The sequence below is a fragment of the Felis catus genome, chromosome B1 (genome assembly GCF_018350175.1).
Source record: "Felis catus isolate Fca126 chromosome B1, F.catus_Fca126_mat1.0, whole genome shotgun sequence".
Lineage (NCBI taxonomy): Eukaryota > Metazoa > Chordata > Mammalia > Carnivora > Felidae > Felis > Felis catus.
In genome coordinates this window covers 16,576,716-16,599,119 of record NC_058371.1, presented here as the reverse complement: position 1 = coordinate 16,599,119, position 22,404 = coordinate 16,576,716, and the positions used below count along the sequence as shown (strand labels likewise).

Sequence of the window (22,404 nt, the reverse complement as noted above, 5' to 3'; positions counted from 1 at the left end):
AGTAAACACTAAGTTCTCGTTATACAGTGACTGGCTTCCAATTTTTTGATTAATGGATTAACGAATTACATAAAGAATAGTTAGTGCCATTGCTTGAGATAGGGAATGATGGAAAATGGGATGAGGTTTGGGGAGGGGAGAATATCATGAACCCAGTATGAAGTGGGGAATAAATATAAAGTATATTTGAACTGTATCTTAAACGTACAATTTGGAAGTTGTGATAATTGGATGAGGGTCTAGGCTGTCATTTACCTTTTGTGATATTAAAGCTAGGTTCTTTTTTTAAAGTGTATTTATTTTGAGAGAGAGTACAGGAGGGGCAGAGAGAGAGGGAGAGATAGAGAGTCCCAAGCAGACTCCACACTGTCAGTGCAGAGCCTGATGCAGGGCTCGAACTCACAAACCATGAGATCACCACCTGAGCCAAAACCAAAAGTCGGACGCTTAATCAACGGAGCCACCCAAGTGCCCCTAAAAGCTAGGATCTTAAACAAAATGCGAGCATAAATCCTTAGGCTTTTTTGAAACTTTTTTGAAACACTTACTACGTGTGAATTGACATTGTGTGTACAAATCATTCTTATGCGTTCATTAAAATAGGACCCTAAAGGACCCAGTCTGGACATTATTTCCTGGACCTAGAGTTAATCTATATTTTTAAAGGAAAATAAATTGTTTCTTCACAACCATTCCACAATTCACCCTTCTCCCTAATTCAGATGGTCTTTCTCAATCACTCCAAATTAATGATACATTCATCACATAGTTTTACAAATAGCCAAGCATATTAAATCATATCAGGTAAACATTCTAATTCCAAAACTTCTGAAAAGGGGAGCAGGCTGACCAAAATTTTTGTGGCTCGTAAGACTTTGGCAATTTGTTTGTGGGCCTGATACCTAACTTTTTCAACAGTAAGCAAAGCCTAGAGCAGTCATCATCCACGTGAAAAGTAACTTCAAATGTCACAGTACCTCCCATGCTATGGCAATTTAGCAAGTGATGATGTGACTGATTGAGCCAGAAAGAAAATGTAATGAAATTATTGGTTTGGAACACAACGTGCTTAAGATCTCTCAGCCTTTTGTCTCTTCAAAGGTCAATAGACAACTCTTTGAAATACGAGACATGCAAAAGAATATTAACATTTGGAATGCGAACCTGCATTCACCACTTATCTGCTTTGAAGGATTTCTCGCCCACAAACGCTAATAGAAAACAAAATGATCAATGATTCTTGTCACCCCCCCCAATGTCTCTACCAACACCACACCACTCATGATGAGAAAAGACTTTACAAAGGTGATGATAATTTATTGACTGAAGTTTACTTTTAGGCAAATCGTTTTGGTATCGGTTTATAAAATGGATGTGATTTTAGGCAAGATGAAATCCTAAAATTGATCATCTCAGTTGAAGGGTTTTTGAGTTAATAGGGAAGACGATAATGTTATAGAGAGAGAATCACATAGATCTTGTTTCTGGAGTTAAGTAACCTAGGCAGCCAAGAGGGAGACAGATTTGGATGATGGCTTTGACTTGGATTAATACGTGTCCATCTCATTCTGATGCTATTAGAAATACAGGTCTTTGGGACACCTGGGTGGCTCATTCGGTTGAGCATCTGACTTTGATTTCCACTCAGGTCATGATCTCACAGTTCGTAAGTCTGAGTCCCACATCAGGCTCTGCACTGACAGTGCAGAGCCTCCTTGGGATTCTCTCTCTCTCTCACTCTCTGTCCTCCCCTGCTCATGTACTCTCTCTCTCTCTCTCTCTCTCTCTCTCTCAAAATAAATAAATAAAAAGAAAAAAGAAATATGGTTCTTTAAAAGTCTCCTTCTGAATTTTAATATATAAATGAGTCATTAAAATATTGACCTCTGGGGCGTCGGGGTGGCTTAGTCGGTTGAGCGGCTGACTTCTGCTCAGGTCATGATCTCGTGGTCCGTGGGTTCGAGCCCCACATCTGGCTCTATGCTGACAGCTCAGAGCCTGGAGCCTGCTTCAGATTCTGTGTCTCCTTCTCTCTCTGCCCCTCCCCCACTCATACTCTGTCTCTCGCAAAAAATAAACATTAAAAAAGAGTTTTTAAATATATTGACTTCCAGTTAGATTCTGCTTAGTATCATATATAATCTTGTTGATAAGAATATTGGTTTGTATGTGAAAGCTCAATTAATATTTGTCAACCAAATATACGCTTCTTGGATTTAGGAAAATTTCAGACCATAAAAGGACCTTACATGCTTTCGAATTTTAAAACAAGTCTTTCGTTTTATAAACAAAAAAGCTCCGGCCCAAAGGAGGGTGGTGGTTTGCCCAAGCACACATTCACACATAAGACTTAATATTGATACTCACTTTAGAATATAATGGAATGTTAAAAGCAAGTACCTGAAAGTTCCCTAAAATCTGGGTTGTTGAATCCTGATTCTGCCGCTTACCAGCTGTTGATGAGTGTATATGTATATTTCTGAAGTTGCCACTCCTACAAGAAAGTTACTAACTCTGAGCCTATCTATTGTTTTTGTTCCCTCCCCATAGGAGCTACTTTTTTTTTTTAAATCGACATATAACTGACTTACAACATTGTATAAGTTTAAGGTGTATAATAGATTTATAGATTTATATATTGCAATATGATGACCTACATTTTCTTATCCTTAACTCCGACACAGGAACTCAGCCAACATCCAAACAATAATGAGTTCACATTAGAAATTTTCTATGTACTATAGAAAAGTGATCCCTCTCCTCAAATACATTTGATGAATCAGTATCATGGCACAAGGTCACAACTCAGTTTCTAGATTTCCATTACCAAACGCTGCAACAGAAATGAGGCAATGCTTTTGCTCCCCATTAAAAAAGAAGAAATGATACTGAAGTCAGTGAGTATCAGATTTTTGTATGGGGATGTCCACACAGACACAGCCTCCACCTGTGGATCTGAAGTAGAACAGTGCAGTCCGTGTGAACAGAAAGCCCAGCCTGGGTCTTTACATTCAAGATTCCATGCCATTGCTTCACCTCGGGGTGAAACCAGCCTGCCCTGCAACAGCTTATGTCCTCATGCCGTTGGGAACTCAAGATGAAATCTTTTCTGCTTTCCAAAGAGCAGTGGAGATCCAGGGCAGATGGAAAAAAGTGGAGCACTTGTTTCCATAGATAAAGGGGCTGGGGGGGGGGGAGCGGACAGAAGACTGATAAAGAGTAGATCGAATAAGGTTTAACCACATATGTTGAAATATACCCAACAAACATCTTAAAGAACATTCCAACCATTTTGGGATTTAGCCACCATGTCAAATAAGTAAGGATATTATAAAATGACAAAACCTTAGTTCAAATAAGTTTCAGCGTTCTCCAATGTATAATTTAAGTATAAATTTGTATTTTGTTTTCTTTGCCTATTTTAGGTAGATTGAGTGCAAGTTTTAGCTTTAAATAGTGGCAGGGTATGAAGGACTATATTAGGTATTAAAAAGGAAGAATGCTGGGGACATGGGAGTTGGGTAAGAACTAGAAGTGACGTCATTTGGGTGGGCATTTTGCTGAACAAAAGGGCAATAGATACCAACCCCTGTTTTGCTGTATAATTCAGAAATCGTAAAGCTTTTAGTTTTAGGATGGGCTCATTTACTTTCTTTCCAATGGGAGTTATAAACCAGATTGTTAAAAACCCAGCAATTTGGATATCATGTTTCTTAAATTCAGGTACATCTTAAGGGAATACTAAAACTTCTAGCTGGAACTGTTAGGCATCTGTCTGCCCGTCAATGCAAAGCATAAATGTGGATTATTTGAGAGCATTAACCCTGAAAGCCACTGAGATGATTTCCCTGAGATGAAAGAAACAAAAACAGCAACAACGACGAAAACAATGGATATGCCAATAATTTTTCTTACTGCTGCTAACACTCACCTGGTAGCTCATTATGTTGTTTCTACCAAATCACTCAGTGGCCTCATCTAGCCTCCCTTCAGCAGTCAGTAAGAGCCTCCAAAGTCTGCTTACACGTTCACATCCATGACAGGCTAGTTCATGGACAAACACAAAAAGAGGGCATTTTTAAATCGGGGTAACGAGGCCCTAACACAGCTGTAAAAGTGGAACACATCCTTCTTGATTTATACAATAACCACTATTCCCTTATGTATCAATTTAATTTTATTTTCCAACAACTATGTCGCTCTTAGTTCATAGTCTGGTAAAGCCCCTAGACTTACTTCAGATAAAGTGACGTGGTTTAGCCAAATTGCAGGACCACAGAGATGTCATGAAGAAGTTTGCCAAATTTCTTGCCAAAATCTAGCAAGCCATTCTTGTGCGCCAATGAAGAGCAATATGAAAATGATGATGATGATGATGATGATGATTATACACTTACTTATCAAAAGTAAATAATCTTCACAATAAAAGAAGTTATCTTTTATTATCGTTATTACCTATTTTCACGAGATCCAAATGAATAATGTCACAAACTCTCCACTGTTGAAAAAAATTCCAGAAAAGTCGAATTTTAATCAATGCAAGCTTTCCCGCATTTTCCCCATTGGCCCATTATTGTCTTCCATGGGTTTTTAAAGAACAAATTGAAGGGGCACCTGGGTGGCTCAGTTGGTTAAGCCTCTGACTTCCGCTCAGGTGGTCATCTCCCTGCCCACGGTGTCGAGCCCCGCGTCGGGTTCTGTGCTGACAGCTCAGAGCCTGGAGCCTGCTTCGAATCTGTGTCTTCCTCTCTCTCTGCCCCTTCCCCGCTCACACTCTGTCTCTCTCAAAAATAAACATTAAAAAAAAATAATTGAAGCAAATTTCTGCCACCACCCCCCAAGATTTTTTCCCCAAATTTCACATAGCAAATAGAGTTTCACCATTTGATATCTGAGACTCATACAAACACAGATTTATAATAATACTGGCAGTGTACTCTCAATAATACCGTCGAAGCGTACTTTGACATCGCTAAGTTATAGAAGCATTATTTCCAGTGTTTCCGGAAGCCCGCGTGTTCAATCAGAAGAAACACGTAACTTTCCTTCACAGTCAACTAACAATAAGCAGGATTATGTAACGGTAGTCACTTCATAAAATAACATTGCCATGGAAATACTTTCGAATAAACATACTTATTAACTTCCGATTCCGAGGTTTTCTGAAAATACAGCCATCTATAGCTATTGGTCTGGGCTTTAGCTAAACAAAGGTTTCCATTTCGACTACGGGAGTTGGGCAGAAGGAATCCTTGTCATTAACAGCCACTATTTGCATATTAGTATTAGAAAAATAAGTAGATAGCCTTCTGTCAAAAGCCCTTTTTTATTCATCAACCAGTTTAGCCTTCTGATATTTCATTCTTTCCTTTAAACCCTGCCGCATATGATTGGGCACTTAAGCACTATGTTTAACGTTATGCGTTGTAATTAATTGTAATGTATCGAGGGGAATTATCTTGATTTCAGCTGACATTTCAAGACACCTTAAAGGGAGATGCATGGTCTTTGCTTATAGTCAGGGGAGCGAAGCCACATCGAAGTACTTTTGAGGGTATTTGACCTTGGAGCAGTCATTTTTCCTTACCTAAAATGTCTAATCTCCTGTGTCTCCCTCTCTCTCTGCCCCTCCCCCATTCGTGCTCTGTCTCAAAAATAAATAAACATTAAAAAAAAAAAGGGGGCGCCTGGGTGGCTCAGTCGGTTGAGCGTCCGACTTCAGCTCAGGTCACGATCTCACGGTTTGTGAGTTCGAGCCCCGTGTCGGGCTCTGGGCTGATGGCTCAGAGCCTGGAGCCTGCTTCCGATTCTGTGTCTCCCTCTCTCTCTGCCCCTCCCCCACTCGTGCTCTGTCTCTCTCTGTCTCAAAAATAAATAAACATTAAAAAAAATAAAAATAAAAAAAATAAAATGTCTAATCTCAAAAATGAGTAGACTGATCTAAGATCCTTTTCCAAAGCTGGGATTTAAAAAATAAAACACACATAAAATGATACTTCTCTTCTCCTACCACAGCATTTAATGTTCACATCCATTAAATTCTAAGTATGAAACATGCAAAACTAGATTAGAGTTTTCTTTATATCAGATCATTTTGTGATATCAATGTATAAAAATTAAGATGGAAGTTTTGAAAATTGAAAGTAGGGGGAAACTTATTTAGCGAAGCTCATAATTTTTTTTAACAGTTCTTTTATTACTTTATTTCTTTTACATGGCACAAAAGTGTTTATTAGCTTTTTTTTTCATTTCAACTTTATTGGAGGTATGTATAATTGACATATAAAATTCTAAGACGCTTAAAGTGTACAATCATGGTAATTTGATATATTTATACATTGTGAAGGGATTCCTGCCATCTAGTTAACATATCCATCACCTCACATATGTACACACACACACACACCCACACACACACACACCCTTTTATTTTTGGTGAGAACATTTAGGCTCTACTGTCTTAGCAAATTTTAAGTATACAATACAGTGTTATCAATTAGAGACACCGTGTTTTACATAATATCCTCAGATCCTACCCATCTTATAACTTTTACCAACTTCTTATCTTCCCCATCCTCGGGCCCCTGGAAACTATTTCACACTCTCTGTTTCTATGAGTTCAATTTTTTTTATAGGTTCCACATATAAATTATACCATGCAACACTTGTCTTTCTCTGTCTTATTTCACTTAGCATAATGCCCTCAAGGTCCATCCATGTTGCCTCAAGTGGCAGGATTTTCTTCTTTCTCATGGCTCAGTAATATTCCATTGTGTGTGTGTGTGTGTGTGTGTGTGTGTGTGTGTGTCTGCACGCGCGCGTGTGTGTGTATACATATCACATCTTCTTTATCCATTCATCAGTTGATGGATTCTTGGGCTGTTTCCATATCTTGGCTGTTGTGAATAACACTGAAATAGATATGGGAGTGCAGATACCTCTCCAATATCCTATTTTCATTTTCTTTGGATATATACCCCAAGAGGGATTGCTGGATCTTATGGTAGGCCTATTTTTAATTTTTTGAGGAAGCTTCATACTGTTTTCCATAGTGGTTGCACCCGTTCATTCCCACCAACAGTGCCCGAGGGTGCGCTTTTCCCAGCTTCCTCACCAGTACTTGTTAGCTCTTGTCTTCTCGATGATAGTCACTCTAACAAGCATGAGGAGTTAGGTCTTGGTTTTGAACTACATTTTCCCGATGATTAGTGATATTGAGAACTTTTACATGTACTTGTTGGCCATGTGTTTGTCTTCTTTGGGAAAATGTCTATTCATTTCCTCTGCTCACTTTTTAATCAAATGTTGTTGTTGTTTTTGTTTGGTTTGGGGGGCTCTGTTTGTTTTGCAGTTGAGTTGTATGAGTTCTTTACATATTTTGGATATTAATCCCCTATCAGGCACATGATTTTCAAATATTTTCTCCCATTCTATAGGCTGCCTTTTCCTTTTGTTGGTTTCCTTTGCCGTGTAGAAGTTTTTATTTTTATTTTTGTAAAACGTTTATTTATTTTTTAAGTAATCTCTACACCCAACATGGGGTTCACATTCACAACCCAAGATCAAAAGTTTCATGCTCTTCTAACTGAGCCAGCCGGGCACCCCATTGTGCAGAAGTTTTTAGTTTGATGTACTTCCACTTGTTTATTTTTGCTTTTATTGCCTTGTTTTTATTGTCAAATCCAAAAACTCATCACCAAGTCCAATGTCAAGTAGCTTACACCCTATTTTCTTCTAGGATTGTTATGGTTTCGGGTCTTACCTTCAAGTCTTTAATCAATTTTGAGTTAATTTTTTGTGTATGGTGTGAGAGAGGGGTCTAGTTTCATTCCTTTGCACTTAGCTTTCCAGTTTTCTCAAACCATTTATTGAAGACATTATCCTTTCCCCATTGAGTTTCTTGGCTCCTTTGTCAAATTAATTAACCACATATAAATGGGTTTATTCCTAACTTCTCTATTCTGTTTCATTGACCTATGTGTTTTTTTTTATGCTAATACCATACCGTTTTGATTACGGCTGGAAATCAGGAAGTATGATGACACCCACTTTGTTTCTTCTTTCTCAAGATTGTTTTGGGGTTCCACACAAATTTGGGGATTTTTTTTTGTTGCATTTCTGTGAAAAATGTGATTGGAATTCTGATAAAGATTACATAGAACCTGTAGATTGTCTTAGGTAGTACGGACATTTTAACAATATTAATTCTTTCCAATCCAGAGTATTTGTGTGTTCTTCCATTTCTTTAATCAATGTCTTAAAGTTTTCAGTGCACAGATTTTTCACTTCCTTCATTACATTTACTCCTAGGTAGTTTTTCTTTTAATGCAATTATAAATGTGATTGTTTTCTTAATTTTTCTTTCTGATATTTCATTATTAGTGTATGGAAATACACTGGTTTTCCATATTGGTTTTGAATCCTGAAACCTTACTGAATTTGTTTATTAGTTCTAATATTTGGTGGAATTTGGTGGAATTTTTAGGGTTTTCTATATATAATATGTTATCCACAAATACAGACAGTTTTCCCTCTTCCAAATTAGAAAAGAAACAAATGATTCTTTTAAAAGATCAAAGACTTGCTGCTGAAAATAAACATTTATGGTAGTCTGTATAATGGTGGAATGAAGGGGAGATACTTTCACTCACGGAACTAAACAGAAATGGCTGTCATCAGGATGTTATCACTGTAATTTGTCACACAATTTTTTGTGTGACATGTTATGGACATCTCTTTCCTCTGACTGTCACCCTTGGGCTATAAGCTGTCAAAGGTAATGGAAAAAGGATTTATAAAAAGCTAATTGTTACAACCTTTAAGTGTCACTTTCCCTTAGGTTCACTAGCAATAACTTAGCTGGGCTAGGAAACAAGTGTTTGATTTAACTATTTCTGTAGTTAATAATAAACCATAGGTACTCATGATTTAATGTTTATTTGAGAGAGAGAGAGAGAGAAAGAGAGTGCATGCATGCATGCATGCACATGAATGAGGGTGAGCAGGGGAGGGGCAGACAGAGAGAGAGAGAGAGAGAGAGAATGCCAATCAGGCTCCACGCTGACAGCATTGAGGCCCAACTCGGGGTTCAATCTCACGAACCCTGAGATCATGGCTTGAGCTAAAATGAAGAGTTGGATGCTTAACCAACCAAGCCACCAGGCACCCCATCTGACTTCAATTTAAAGCAATAAAATAATGTCCTATATACTTTCAGGGAAGTCTAGATCATTTTGTCAAGACTCAGTCCAAGATAAAAGGTATGCCTCAAAGTACCTGAAATATCGGGGAACGAGAATGATGCCAATTTGGGGATGGTTTACTGCAGAGGGGACGGGGATAGGTTTGATCCTGCTGCTGTTGCTGTTGTAGAAGAAGATCACGACATTAGTATAAATTGTTTAGATGACTGGAAATAGGTAGAATTGGATTTTGCATCTAGGTCTGCCTGACTCCGTAACCTATCCTTCCAACACTACTCAGTTCACCTGTAACATGTGTTCCTATATTCTATTAACTCCTCACTTGTCTCTTTGATAATGTGCCTGACTCATCAGATCCCCATTAGAAATCTGCTTTTTTTTTCATTGGGAACCCATTTGGCTTTAGATTTACATAATAGAAACCAGTGGAATTTTTCTAGTACTTTTGAACAAATGACTTTGTTTTAGAGAAAAAAGGCATTCATTTTTAAGTATTTAGATGTAACCTATAAGCATCCTCAATATAAAAGTTAAAGATCCAATGAAGGTAGGACACTAGAGGAATATATTTAAATTAAATATTTATAAATAAATAAAATCACATGACCATGTAAGGTGAAAAGAAGTCAGCATTCTTTTATAATTAAAGAAGAGAGTGATTTACAGACTTTGAGGCTTTGGAAAGCTCCAGAAAGAAAATTATTTACCAAGTGATTGACTTCTAACCAGTATAGTCTTCAGGAAAAATCTGTTACCAATTTTGACTAGCTTGCTTTGTAAAGTCTCAAAAGAAAAATTGCTAATTTCCATTTTAAACATGCTATTCCTCCTCAGGAAATTTTTCCAGGTATCAGGATATTTGATATAAAAGAATGTTTTGGTTAAATTTTGTTAAAAATATATTGTATATTCTTATAAAAATAATCAATGACCTCATGTTCTTTGTTCTTCACTATTCATGGTAATGATCTCTCCTTATTCCTAGAAATGATGTTGAATGTGTTCTTACCCCAGCGTTCGCATATAAATGCTGTGGATGATTTGGCTCTTGAATAATAAGGACTCATCTTCAGGCACCATTAGCTGGGGAATGTTGGGAGGAATTTTTAGTTATTGAAGGCTGAACATGGACAACCATGACCTTACTATCAACTGTGATGTCCGAGGAGCCTCTGAGTCCGTGTCATATATCAGCTGTCAATTCAGGGAACCCATTCAGAAAAGGGCTTGAGGTGGATTCTTATCTTTCTAAATGCAGAGACTGTAAAGGATAAAATAATCTACTTGGGGTATTTCCTGTGAAAATTTCAAAACAGCACATTGACAGAAAAGATAAATTGTAATCAGCCTACATTAAGTCATTTGATTGTAATTGAAAAATAAAATCATTTGGCACTTAAGAATACTTCTAATCCTGGGGTGCCTGGGTGGCTCAGTCGGTTGAGCGTCCGACTTCCGCTTAGGTCATGATCTCGTGGTTCATGAGTTCCAGCCCTGCACTGGGCTCTGTGCTGGCAGCTCAGAGCCTGGAGCCTGCTTCGGATTCTGTGTCTCCCTCTTTCTCTGCCCCTCCCCTGCTTGTGCTCTGTCTCTCTGTCTCTGTCTCTCTCTCTCAAAAATAAATAAGCATTAAAAATAATAATAACAATAATACTTGTAATCCCTTTAAAAAAAAGGGGGGGGGGGGTACCTGGGTGGCTCAGTCAGTTAAGCATCCCACTTTTGATCCGGGGTTGGGTCACGATCTCAAGGTTGGTGAGTTGGAGCCTTGCATCAGGCTTTGCGCGGACAGTGAGGATCCTGCTCAGGAATCTGTCTCTCCCTCTCTCTGCCCCTTTCCTGCTTGCACTTTCTCTCACTCTCTCAAAAATAAATTTATTAATTAATTAAAAACTTAAAAAAAAAATACTTCTAATGCTACCACTGCCAGGGAAAGAAAGACAGAGCCAGACACGCATTGGCCACTCAATAGTTTATCCAAAGAGAATGGTACACACGATCCGTTCCAAAGTTAATTCTGGTCAAAATCTGGTGCATAACCTCAGCATGCATCATTTGTATTCTTGTGTTTAAACTATGTCTCTAAAAAATCTAACATCCCTCAATGTTTTCCTACCACTTAGACTGTGCGTCCTTTCTTCTAAGTAACATCTGAATTGTAAATAGGTCAATTTCAAAATAACCCTAGCGATTATTGGATTAAAATTATTCTATGGAAAATATTTTGGGCAACTTCTCACATTAGCTGAACTAAAATTTAGTCCTATAGTTTTATAGATGTTCTTGGTGCTTGAATTTGGGTCTACAAAAATAAAATGACTTACACAGAATTCTTGGCCAAACTTGAGGAAAGGATTTTGCCTCTGCTTCTTTCAGAATAGGATACCTGATAAACAAGCGAATTCAAGGAGAATTACAAGATTATGAGCACAAAGTCATGTTGGAGTCTTAGCCTGAACAATCAAAGATCTTCTTAGCACCCTCATTCAAAAGTTAAATTAGCCAATCTACTGTTATATGCCTGTTGGGAATAAAGATTGCTCTGATCCATAAGAAAAAAAGTGGACGTTAGATCATCAAAAGAAACTCAAGCAGAATTAAAAGATTACAGACACAAGGTCATTGATGAAGGTTTGGGGGGGGGGGTGCAGTCCGTGGGGTCTAGAGCCAAAGGCCAAGAAAGAATTCTTGGGGACATATTTGGTGCAAAAAGGTGATTTTATTAAAGCACAGGGACAGGACCCTGTGGGCAGGAAGAGTTGCTCTGGGCTTGTGTGGAGTAACTCATTATATGCTCTTAGGTTGGGAGGAGGTCAGGGATAGAGTCGGGTCTCTGAGGTATTCTGGAAGCACGGTTTCCAGGACCTTGAGGGACTAGCTGTTGCTAGGGAAATGCCATTTATTACCGTTTAATACAACCTCAGTCACGAGACCCTTTAGATCCCGGGGCCATAAACTTGGAGTATGATTGCCAGCATATATGCTGGGGCAGTTGAGATAAAGGAAGTAGACTTACAGGATCCTGGAGGTTAGAATAATGTTAAGCTAAGGTTCTCTTTTGCCCCCGGCAAAGTGTCATCCTTGAGGCAGCTGAGCTTCTAGAGGGAGGTCACTCTGCCAGTTTCAAGGACGTGTCAATGGGCTGCAGGCAGTAAGGGTATTTAATATTTCATTTGCCTTACTTTCCTACACTACCATGGCAAACACTTAAACCCCTTTCCTTTGTTTTTGGGTAGCCAGGAGTATCTGAGGAATATCACACATATTTCACCTGGGCCGGGGTGGGGGGGGGTTGGGGAGGGGAGCCTGTATTTTGCCCTCAGCTTGCTCCACACTCCCTCATCAGTCACGTTTTTCAAGCATGAACAACAAACCCAATCTATTGCCAGATGCATATTGGGAAAGAAGGCTGCCGTGACCCACGCCAAAACAAATAGGTTGCTATATACAACTTAGTATACATATAAAGTTGTTTTTTACATAAAACTTTGGCAAGAACTGAACTTAAGTAAATACAGCTCCCCACCACCTGTTGAAAATCATTTTGACACTAATGCACAGAGTTCTTTGCTCTGTGGGTTATTTGCTGAGGTTCAAGGTGGTCTGCATTTTATCATCAGTTTTCACTCTCTTGGCCCTGGTTCAATTCCAATTTAGGAGAATACTTGAAATACTGTCTCTCCTCGTAGCATGCAAACGCTCTAGGAATCTGATGCTTTCCAGAATAATCTATGCTTGTTCTGTAAATACGATCAAACACACTTTTCCAGGAAAGAACAGAAGAGATTAGATTTGCTTTAGCTTAAATTGTCTAAAGAGGGTTCTCAGTTGTGGACTTGTTCATGGGTTTAGTACAAATCATGGAAATTGAATCATGCATTTTTATTAGTCACCCAAGAAGCCTTTCGGTTTCAGGTTCTTCTGGAAAGCTCAATCACCCGTGGCTCTTCTTTTCACAACGTGGAAAATGTCTTGCCTGATCAGGAAGTTAGTCATTTTACATTTTGACATCTAAAACAATGAGAAGCTTAAAAACCTCACGAAATTACATTTATAAGCAACAGGATACGTCACTTTAAAGATGAAAATCTCAAGGATTTGTGGCGCCTTTCTTTGTTCCTGCTCATCCTATTTTACTTTTTGAGTGGCATATATTTTGTAAACATCTGCATTTGAATTCAAACAACAAATGTTGGCAATTAGTTCCCTAGCTTAGAGTGAAAACATTATTAATTTATATTGGCAGCTTTTGTATTCTGAGAGTGAAGCTTCCTTGTGTTTGTTTTCTTTCCCGATCAGTAGTGTTCCAAGGCAAACACTAATCTTTGTCATCCAATTCAAAAACTAGGACAGGGGCGCCTGAGTGGCTCGGTCGGTTAAACGTCCAGCTTCAGCTCACGTCATGATCTCACGGTTTGTGGGTTCAAGCCCCGCATCGGGCTCTGTGCTGACAGCTCAGAGCCTGGAGCCTGTTTCAGATTCTGTGTCTCCTTCTCTCTCTGCCCCTCCCCTGCTCATGCTCTGCCTCTCTCTGTCTCTCAAAACTAAATAAATGTTAAAAAATAAATGAATAAAGAAAGAAAGAAAGAAAAACTTAGGACAGGTTTCAACATAAAGTGTTCTGAAAAGGAGTGATAAAGTACAATTTGGGAAATGTCTGTCCTTTACAGTCCTCATTTTCTGGAGACTGTTTATCCCTTCTTGTTTTAGCAGTTGCCTCTGACTTGGTCACAGACATCCCCTGAGGCTTTTCTTTTCCATTTATTTTATCCATTTAAGGTTAACATACTAAGAGTTTTGCTACCGAGAGATTAAAATAAATATGTTTGATGGAGCTTTCTCAAGGCTCCTGCACTGACCACTGCCTTCTTCCCTGACTTCTCTGGCGTCTCTTCAATACGGGCCATGTTGAGGCTACCGAGTAGAGCTCTTCGCAAAGGGCCACATTTGAAGGGGGGGGGACGGGGGGGGGGGAGCACGTTCCTCTCGTTTGTGTGCACGGAAAACGAAGAGAGAAAATTCATCAGCGTGAAGTTTCCCTCACTCACTTTTTAAAATCACTTGGCCTGTGAAATTTCACTGTAAAATTCACTGTGATATTTAGTCACTCAGTATTGGACACGGCAGCTCCAGGCAAGAATAGGACACCCAACACGATCAGGTGACACGAAAACTACACAACTAGGATATTATCACCTGTATTGTTTTCAGCTTATAGTTCTAAAAAATAAGGTGGGGTGGAATATCATTACGGTGGTTTTATCCATTCTGTGTGTTTGCTGCTTTAGTGTTTACCAAGTACCAAGGTATTCGGAAGTTAAGCTAATCATTAAAAAAGAAATCCTTGTTGGGGCTGCCTGGGTGGCTCAGTCAGTTGAGCCTCTGACTCTTGATTTAGGCTCAGGTCATGATCCCAGGGTCGCGGGATCCAGCCCGGCGTCAGGATCGGCACTGAGTGTGGAGTCTGGTTAAATATCTCTCTCTCTTTCCCTCTGCCCCTCTCCCAGGCTGGTGCTCTCATTCTCTCTCTCTCTCTCTCTCTCTCTCTCTCAACAAAAGGAAATATTTTTCCTCTTGGTTCATAATTAAGTCTCCTATGATTTAAGTGTGTTTGTTCCAGGCTATGTATTTCACCATCTTCTCCCCGCCCCTCCAGGTCCTGGGAGAGAAGATACATATCATTGTACTTAGCTGGTGTTTGCATTTTGATTTTGTTCTTATAATTTCACAGTAGTGATGGACAAAACCAGGCTTTCTGGAAGAGGTGAACTTCAATGGCCATATTGCAAGACAATGATAGCTGATGAACAGAGCCAACCACATGAGGGCAGGAGAAATGGTCAGAAAGGAGGAGAAGGCAAGAACTCTGGCAGGGACAAGAAACACAGGGAGTTCATTTGGTGCTCTTTGCAGAGACTGAGGGAAAATGTATTTATCAAAAGTCTTTCTTGACAGATCATGACAGACTGCTTCATTTCAGCCTATCCCCACTTGTCCATAATGTCTAAATAAGTATTTTAGGTGATCAGATGAGAGAGTGCTGACGTACCTGGAAACCGAATATATGGGGGCTGGAAAAGTTTGTGTTCATCCAACTCAGGAGCAAAGGCAGGTTGGCTGGGGGTAAACCTCTCTTTCAGAGCTCTCGCTCTTAAAAGAATTGCTTCCTATGACAGCACGTCCTTCCCCTTTGGTCTTGGTGTATGGAGAAGTAAGAAACTCTAAAAATGGGCTGAAAGAATACGCCAGGGAAAGAACTAGGTCATCTCACATGACATAAAATAATGCACAGTATCTTAAAACTTTTTCTGCAGCCGGCAACATTCCACCAACCATTTCTAGGGAATTAACCTCAATTGTTACACAGCAAATACTAAATTGGAAAGAACCACAGCATCAGGTACTGAAACAGAAATAGGTTTTATATTTCCCGTGTCTTAAGAAGAAAAAATAGGTGCATCTCATCTTTCTTGACTGTTTCCTCAAAATACATGCTCAATTCATTAACTATTCCCTGGTAAGAAACTGACCCAGTAATAAATTAAATAATGTAAGGTCATGATCTCAAACAAAATAAATTAAATAATGTTAATAAATTGAACAATGCAAGGTCATGATTCCAAAGCACCAGACTACCTTTCAAAATTCTGGAAGAGGACGCTTAACAACCAATGGCCCTTTGGGGCTTAGAAAACAAAAACTCTTAGCATAAATGTTTGTGAAAGAAATTTAATTTTTAACACAGTTGAATTCCTCGCCATTTTCATCCATTAGTGGTCACCATTAAGCAAAAACCTAAGTTTATGTTTACGAGCAAGGACCAAATAGTAACTGAAGTTTAATTTGAATAGAATTATACATTCACCCCGATTTAGAATTCACCCCGATTTAAAATAAGACTAACGGTAATGTGCTATTAACTCCCAGGTACACCAAAAGCAAAACAAAAACACTTGTTCATGGTATTTTGTTCCACATACTAGTGAGCAAATTAATGCATCGTTTTCTTTCTACAGGAAAACTGGAGATTTTAATAACAAACCCTCCAAGGTCAAAATGAATACAGGTATGCTGTTTCTGTTAGTTTCGACCCTTTCAAAATCATCTTGGCCCTAAATCATTAAGTTTAGTACTCTGCTGATCTGATTCATCTGAATTCATTCCTTGACTTCTCTGTTTTTTGTGCTCCAATCTTATAGCTATCAGAAGTAGACTTTTCTGTTTTGTTATCTACTCTTACTCCCTTTTTCTATGATCGTATCTTGAAATGAACAGGAGTTCCTAAGCCCTAGAAAAAGTAGCGTATCATTTGATGCATACATTTGTAATTTCTCACTTAAAATAGGCTAAATTCGTAGGCAACTTGCTGCAGTAGAAAATATTCAAAGTCCCCCTTTTGTAAACACTTCACGTGAACGATGTTAGCAGACAGAGTGCCAAAGCTTCATGTGAGATCAGCTTAATTATTCTAGACATAATACACATAAAGTCATAAGTACTATATTTTTAGAATGAGAACACCATCTCCAAATAGCTTTAACAACACCGAGGTCTCTGAACTCTGTATTATGTAATGATACACGTTAATTGTGACAGTGTTTATGACACATGCTAGGTACATATGAATTTTCTTTCCACAGTAGAAATATTTTGAGTTCTATATTCACCTTTGCCCCCTTGACACTTTTATATGGGCCATCAACTGATTCTGAAAAACAACTTTCTCACTGCAATTCTGGAACCTGTGTTCACAGATAATGCCATTTCCTTCCACAAGTGGCCCCTGGAAAGCTAGCCAGTTACTCCGTGGCAAAGGGAAAAGGGTGGCCCGAGATATTTTCTCACATCAAGCGGCTTGCCTGGTTGCCATCTCTCAGTGTTAGCAAAATGCTCTGAGGGACGATTAACAACCATTGGTGAGAACCAATATCCGATCCCTAGATCAAGTGTAGAGATATGGACACTTGTCTTTCTGTCCGTGATCCTGTGGTTGCCCCTTAGCAGAAACCTGCTCTAGCTGACCTCAGAAAAGTGTGGGTCAGCCGGCCCCCAAAAATGCATTTATAAATGTGGAGAGTAACAGGCAAGATGAGGATATTGGAGACAGTCAAAACATATAAGGAAAGCTGAGAAATCAAGAGAGATGATAACCCTAGAGAAGAACCAAGTAGAGGCATTTGGACAGTTGGAGATGTGGGACCGATGTGGGAGAGTTAGACATGGGAAATGAAAGGAGAAATATTACAAGGCAAAAGGATTGAAGAAAGCAAATAGAACAGAGAGAACACAGCTGAACAGGAGAAGGCATGGTGTGAGAGTTGTTACTCCAGCAAACCGTCCACTTGAGGAGGTTATATTCATTAATTCTTTGCAGGCATCTCCTCACGGATTAAAGTTGAATCTAACTTCCCAATAGCCTTCATTTTGTGGAGTGCTGATTTGCCTTTATAGTATAACCCTATTCATGACAGAGGTGTAATATGTGATCATACTAAACATGCCATGTTCATTACAATGCATGCGGTAATTAATCTTCCTAATGTTGGAATTCAATCCTTAAATAGTAAAGTAGGCAGGGAGAAATTCGTGCGTTTGTTTAGGTCTCTGGGGTACTTGAGCCAAGTTATCACTCCAAGTCTGTTACATGAATGCAACCCCCTCTAAAGCATGCTCTCATTTAAAAGGAGTGAGTGTGGCTCTGTATAGAATGCTGATTTGCAAAGGTACTTTGCTTACCTGGGTGAATTTACACACATACAGGCATACAAAATATGATATTCGAACATATGCATACAAAGTGGGTTAGAAGTGACTGGACCCTTTTTTTTTCTTTTTTTAATTTTTTTTTTTAACATTTATTCATTTTTGAGACAGAGAGAGACAGAGCATGAATGGGGGAGGGCCAGAGAGAGGGAGACACAGAATCTGAAACAGGCTCTAGGCTCTGAGCTGTCAGCACAGAGCCCGACGCGGGGCTCGAACTCACGGACCGCGAGCTCATGACCTGAGCCAAAGTCGGCCGCTTAACCGACTGAGCCACCCAGGTGCCCCTGGACCCTTTTGTTTAAAACGCCACAGTACTAAAGACAGCATCCTCACCTTGAGATCTCACACACATCTTCAAGGAAGAGCCAAAAGTATCAACACATGAGTAAGTAGATACAGAATACAATAGATTTTTCTGTTCTAGCAATTTCACAGGTGTCTCAGCTTTTCGAGGGGAGCTCTTTATTAGACGGTGAATAAAAAACGGATTCTCACGTCATTTTATGTAGGTCTTAGCTTAGAATACAGACACAGTTTAACCCAGAGGTTCCTACACTTTCTGGTTTTACAGTGCCGAGATAGCTTAGGAAGTTTTAGCCATCCTCTCAAGCCAAAAGAAATACTTCACGGTTCTATTTATTAAGCAGTAGGTGCAGACAACTTAATAAGTACCCATGTTCCACCAACGGAGAAGCAATTTGAAAAAATAATGCGCTTTAACTTAAAAAAAATAATCATTTTTTTTATTCTTTATAACCACAGGTACTTACTAATGGGATGTGTGTGCCTGTGGGACGCACACACAACTTCTCAGACCATGGAATTAGAGTGTACATCACCACTCTCTTTTCCTGGCCCCAAATTATTTTCAGAGGGTCCTTGCTTTTTGCCGCAGTGATCACCAAAACCCAGCTTTTCAAAGATGTGATACCATCTAAAGGCGGACCACACAACTGACTATGTTGAAAATGGGACTAGCTCAGGCTAGTAGTTTCATGCAGTGTCTGATAGGGATCGCCGTGTTCTCCTCAAGAACACAAAATATCCTCCCAAGCCCTTGTGAAGCTCCTGATGGGGCCCGGGGCACCTCAGCACGCAGTTTTGGAACCATGGGCTGAAGGAGTAACCCCGAGTCTCCTCATTTTGAAATTTTCAGATGTTCAGAATTAACAGAACTAGAAGATAAAACTTCCCGGAGGTCAGTGTCTGCTTTCGACACGCTTGACTACACGATCCTTTTAGACCACTCATAGCTGCTATACAGCACACATTCAGTGACATTGCCTCCATTTAATCCGAAACACTCCTCTCTTGTAGATTTTATGTATTTATGTATTTATTTATTTTTGCCATTTGCTAAAATCGTCTTGGTGCCCCCCTTAAAGGTATCTTTAGTACTGTATGTTTCTACCATTTGTGTCTCTCTATGTTTGGCCTTTGATTTGTTTGACTTCGCTTCTGTTGCTTCATTTTTCGGCTCTAGTTATTATCTGCGTTAGGAAATCGTGATTTTCAACATATATTCAAGAAATTCTAGCTGGACATGGGAATCATTCCACCACTTGTAAATTCTACTGATCTTACTGCTTGCGGTTTTGCCAATAATTAATTCAAGTTTCACTTGCAAGCTCTCTTAAATTCTCTCGCTTCCCATAAACAAAGTGCATCCTTTTCTTTAAGAAATAAAGGAAAGGGGAAAAAAAGGAGATTAGCCTGGGGCAATATACAATGATGATGTTATCACATTGGTGGTTATAGGATTTGTTTTTCTTGTTATAACCTCCAAAAAGAATTCAATTTCAGTTGTTTTCATTCCCGGGGAAGGAGCAAAACTATTTATTGCACATTCCATATACAAAGGAATGTGGGAATGAAATTGGAATCTGTTCCTAACTAGAACATGAACCTTCCGATTTTAGAAGTCTTGCTACTCTGAACTTCTCATATCATGTTAAAATAGCTGATGCATTTTCACTTATTTTATTTCATGTTGTGATTTCCAGACAGTGTAAGTATATAGATCATCATATATATTGTTCAAAGGTATAAAACATTTTAAACATTGGTCATTTCAATCCTGTATATATCAATATTGCCTTTGATTCCAAATAGGAAGACAGAGAATTTCTAAAATGGTACATGTTTCTTTATGAGTCCTATAGATCAAATAGACCATGCCTGTATCAGTTAATAACTTTTACTTCAAGAAGTGATTCAAGCTACTTTTAGGAACCATAAATAGCTAAAATACAGCAAAACCTAAATGATGGATACAAAACATACTATATCATATGTCTCAGTCCTGAAATACAGGCTGCCCATAACTCCAAAAGCTACTCACACTGCTTATAAATTTAATATCAATTGAATTTAAATGGTACAAACGAAGTTGAGCTCCCTATTTGTGTTTTCATTAAAGAAAACCATTAATATGCTAAGTGTAAAATCTGTGTTTTCACTAAAGCATTGGCATCTATGGCTAAAACCGACTCCTGGTTGTTTGGTTCTGTTTCGTCTTAGTTTGGGGTGGGTGTGAAATTTTCAGATGTATCCCATGGTTACTCATTCTGGCTGTTCATCTTCCTCATGGATGTTTGGCACATTCCACCTGAAAATGCATGATAGTGCATGTGCTTTCTTCTTTGCTGTGGCCTCTGCTATATCATTTTTTTGCTTTCAGATAGCGGTGGGTGTGCTCGCAAACGTGCTGCCATGTCTGTTACATTAACATCTGTGAAGAGAGTTCAGAGTTCTCCAAACCTATTGGCTGCAGGTATAATATCACTAACTCACAGAATGTCACAATCTACTGGCTTTATCTGACCTTTCTCTCCTTCCAGAATTATCCTGTGTGGATGATGAAAGTGGCTGTAAATACCTTTCTAATGCCCTACGAGTTCTTATTTTTCTTGTCTCAAGAATAGCTCCTATCCCTTATGACTGTTTTTATTCTAAAAATAAAAAGCCAAACGAAACTGATCTCTTGCAAAAAGCACGTTAAAAATCTAATTAAAAACAACAGTCACCTGACAAAAATGTGTTGCGTAACAGCTACAAGTGTTAATAACGAATTCAGGTTTTTTTTTTTTCCACGTGAACTAAAGCAATATCATATTCAGTTAAGATAACTTCCACATGATTTGGTTGTTTTCTTTTTATCTGAAAACTGTCGGGTGGTGGGGACACGGGGTCAGGAAGAGGGATTTTCAGGAAACTGAATCATTATGAATTCACTTCTTCACCAAAGGTTGCAAACAATATGATAGAATAATAGTTTTGAAAAAGACCCTAAAACGTCCTTTAATCCAGTCACCAAAGACCCTTCTAATATATATTTTAAACGTCTTGATCCGAATAAGATTAATTGGTACCCTCAGATATAAATATCTGCAGAAAGCCATTGAGAATGTGATATGTCAGCATCCAATGAGGTGGGTCTCTGGATGACAAATGTCTATCTGACTTACCCAAGCCTGTGGGCACAACGTGTCTGTAGGCCCTGAAATATGCCTAGACCTTATTGTGACTGGTTTGTGGGTTGGCTGGTTGGTTAGTCGGCTTGATTGTGGGTTGGTTGGTGGGGCTTCCTTGTTTTTTTATTTATAATATTTGTAAGTTCGGGAGAAGTTGGAAAGAGATTGAGAGCGTTTAGATAATTTTAATTCATACTCTGCATATCAGTGCCTTTAATATACATACATTTACTGGTTAATTATAGTGAGAATGTCCTTGGTTAAAGCCACTTGATCCTAAAGTACTCAGCTATGTTGAGGGAAAAAAACAAGCTTTCACGTGCAGAATCCCACTCTTAGCCACCACCACCTCCAGGTCACCAGTGTATTTCAATGTACAAGTTTAAATACCGGGCCAGGTGGTTCCATAATATATTACATTTTTTAAACGCAAATCGCATTGCAAGGTATGTAGTATGACATCATTTTGGTTAAGAGAGATCTTCGTGTACGTAATTTGTACATGTTTATTCCTGTGTATATGAGCGTGGAAAAATGTTAGAAAAACTCAAGTGTAGTTTATGTTGGATACCCGAGAGAAAAGGGAAGAAAGGGCAATAGGAAAATAAATAAATAAATTGACTGATTGATTGGTTAAGTAAATAAGTAAATAAATAGAATTCCAGGGCCGGCAGGTGATTGGAATGCCTAACCACAAATGCCACCGGCATTTCAACCAAGTAAAATTCTGGCCCAAGCTGCTCAGACGCGGACCATCTGAGGGTACCATCTAGGGAATGTGGCACCACTTTAACAATGCCAGATTGTTATGATTTACAAAAGTTTACTAATGGAATAGTAGCATATTGAAACAGAGATTGCCATTTTGGAGACTCAAAACTAGAACACCATCAATTTCATAACACTCAATTTAGGAGAAAATATTTAATGCTTCAGAATCCAAATAATGGACAAGATTTAGT

At 38.8% G+C, this 22,404-nt stretch overlaps 1 protein-coding gene and 2 long non-coding RNA genes across 52 annotated transcripts in view; 1 reads left to right on the top strand and 2 right to left on the bottom strand.

Annotated features, from left to right (window-relative positions):
• Positions 1–22,404, top strand: part of SORBS2 (sorbin and SH3 domain containing 2) — a 226,131-nt gene that overhangs the window by 108,750 nt on the left and 94,977 nt on the right. For 37 of the 50 annotated variants that reach the window (XM_045056819.1, XM_045056818.1, XM_045056820.1 and 34 more), the window contains exons 3-4: positions 16,220–16,269; positions 20,650–20,742. The exons of 7 other annotated variants lie outside the window; for them this stretch is intronic. In XM_045056819.1, coding sequence (XP_044912754.1) covers positions 16,260–16,269; positions 20,650–20,742 — 103 coding nt within the window. In that variant the 5' untranslated portion in view covers positions 16,220–16,259. The remainder of the gene's footprint in view (positions 1–16,219; positions 16,270–20,649; positions 20,743–22,404) is intronic. 6 more of the 50 variants (XM_045056783.1, XM_045056782.1, XM_045056781.1 and 3 more) reach the window with 2 other exon arrangements.
• The window catches only part of LOC111560096, a 268,612-nt gene that overhangs the window by 174,778 nt on the left and 71,430 nt on the right, over positions 1–22,404 (bottom strand). The gene's annotated exons all lie outside the window — the stretch shown is intronic.
• LOC123385168 lies at positions 9,093–18,138 on the bottom strand. The gene is made up of 3 exons (XR_006597327.1): positions 15,253–18,138; positions 11,528–11,589; positions 9,093–10,464 (listed from the first exon to the last, which is right to left on the bottom strand). It is a non-coding gene; the product is annotated as an uncharacterized LOC123385168 (long non-coding RNA).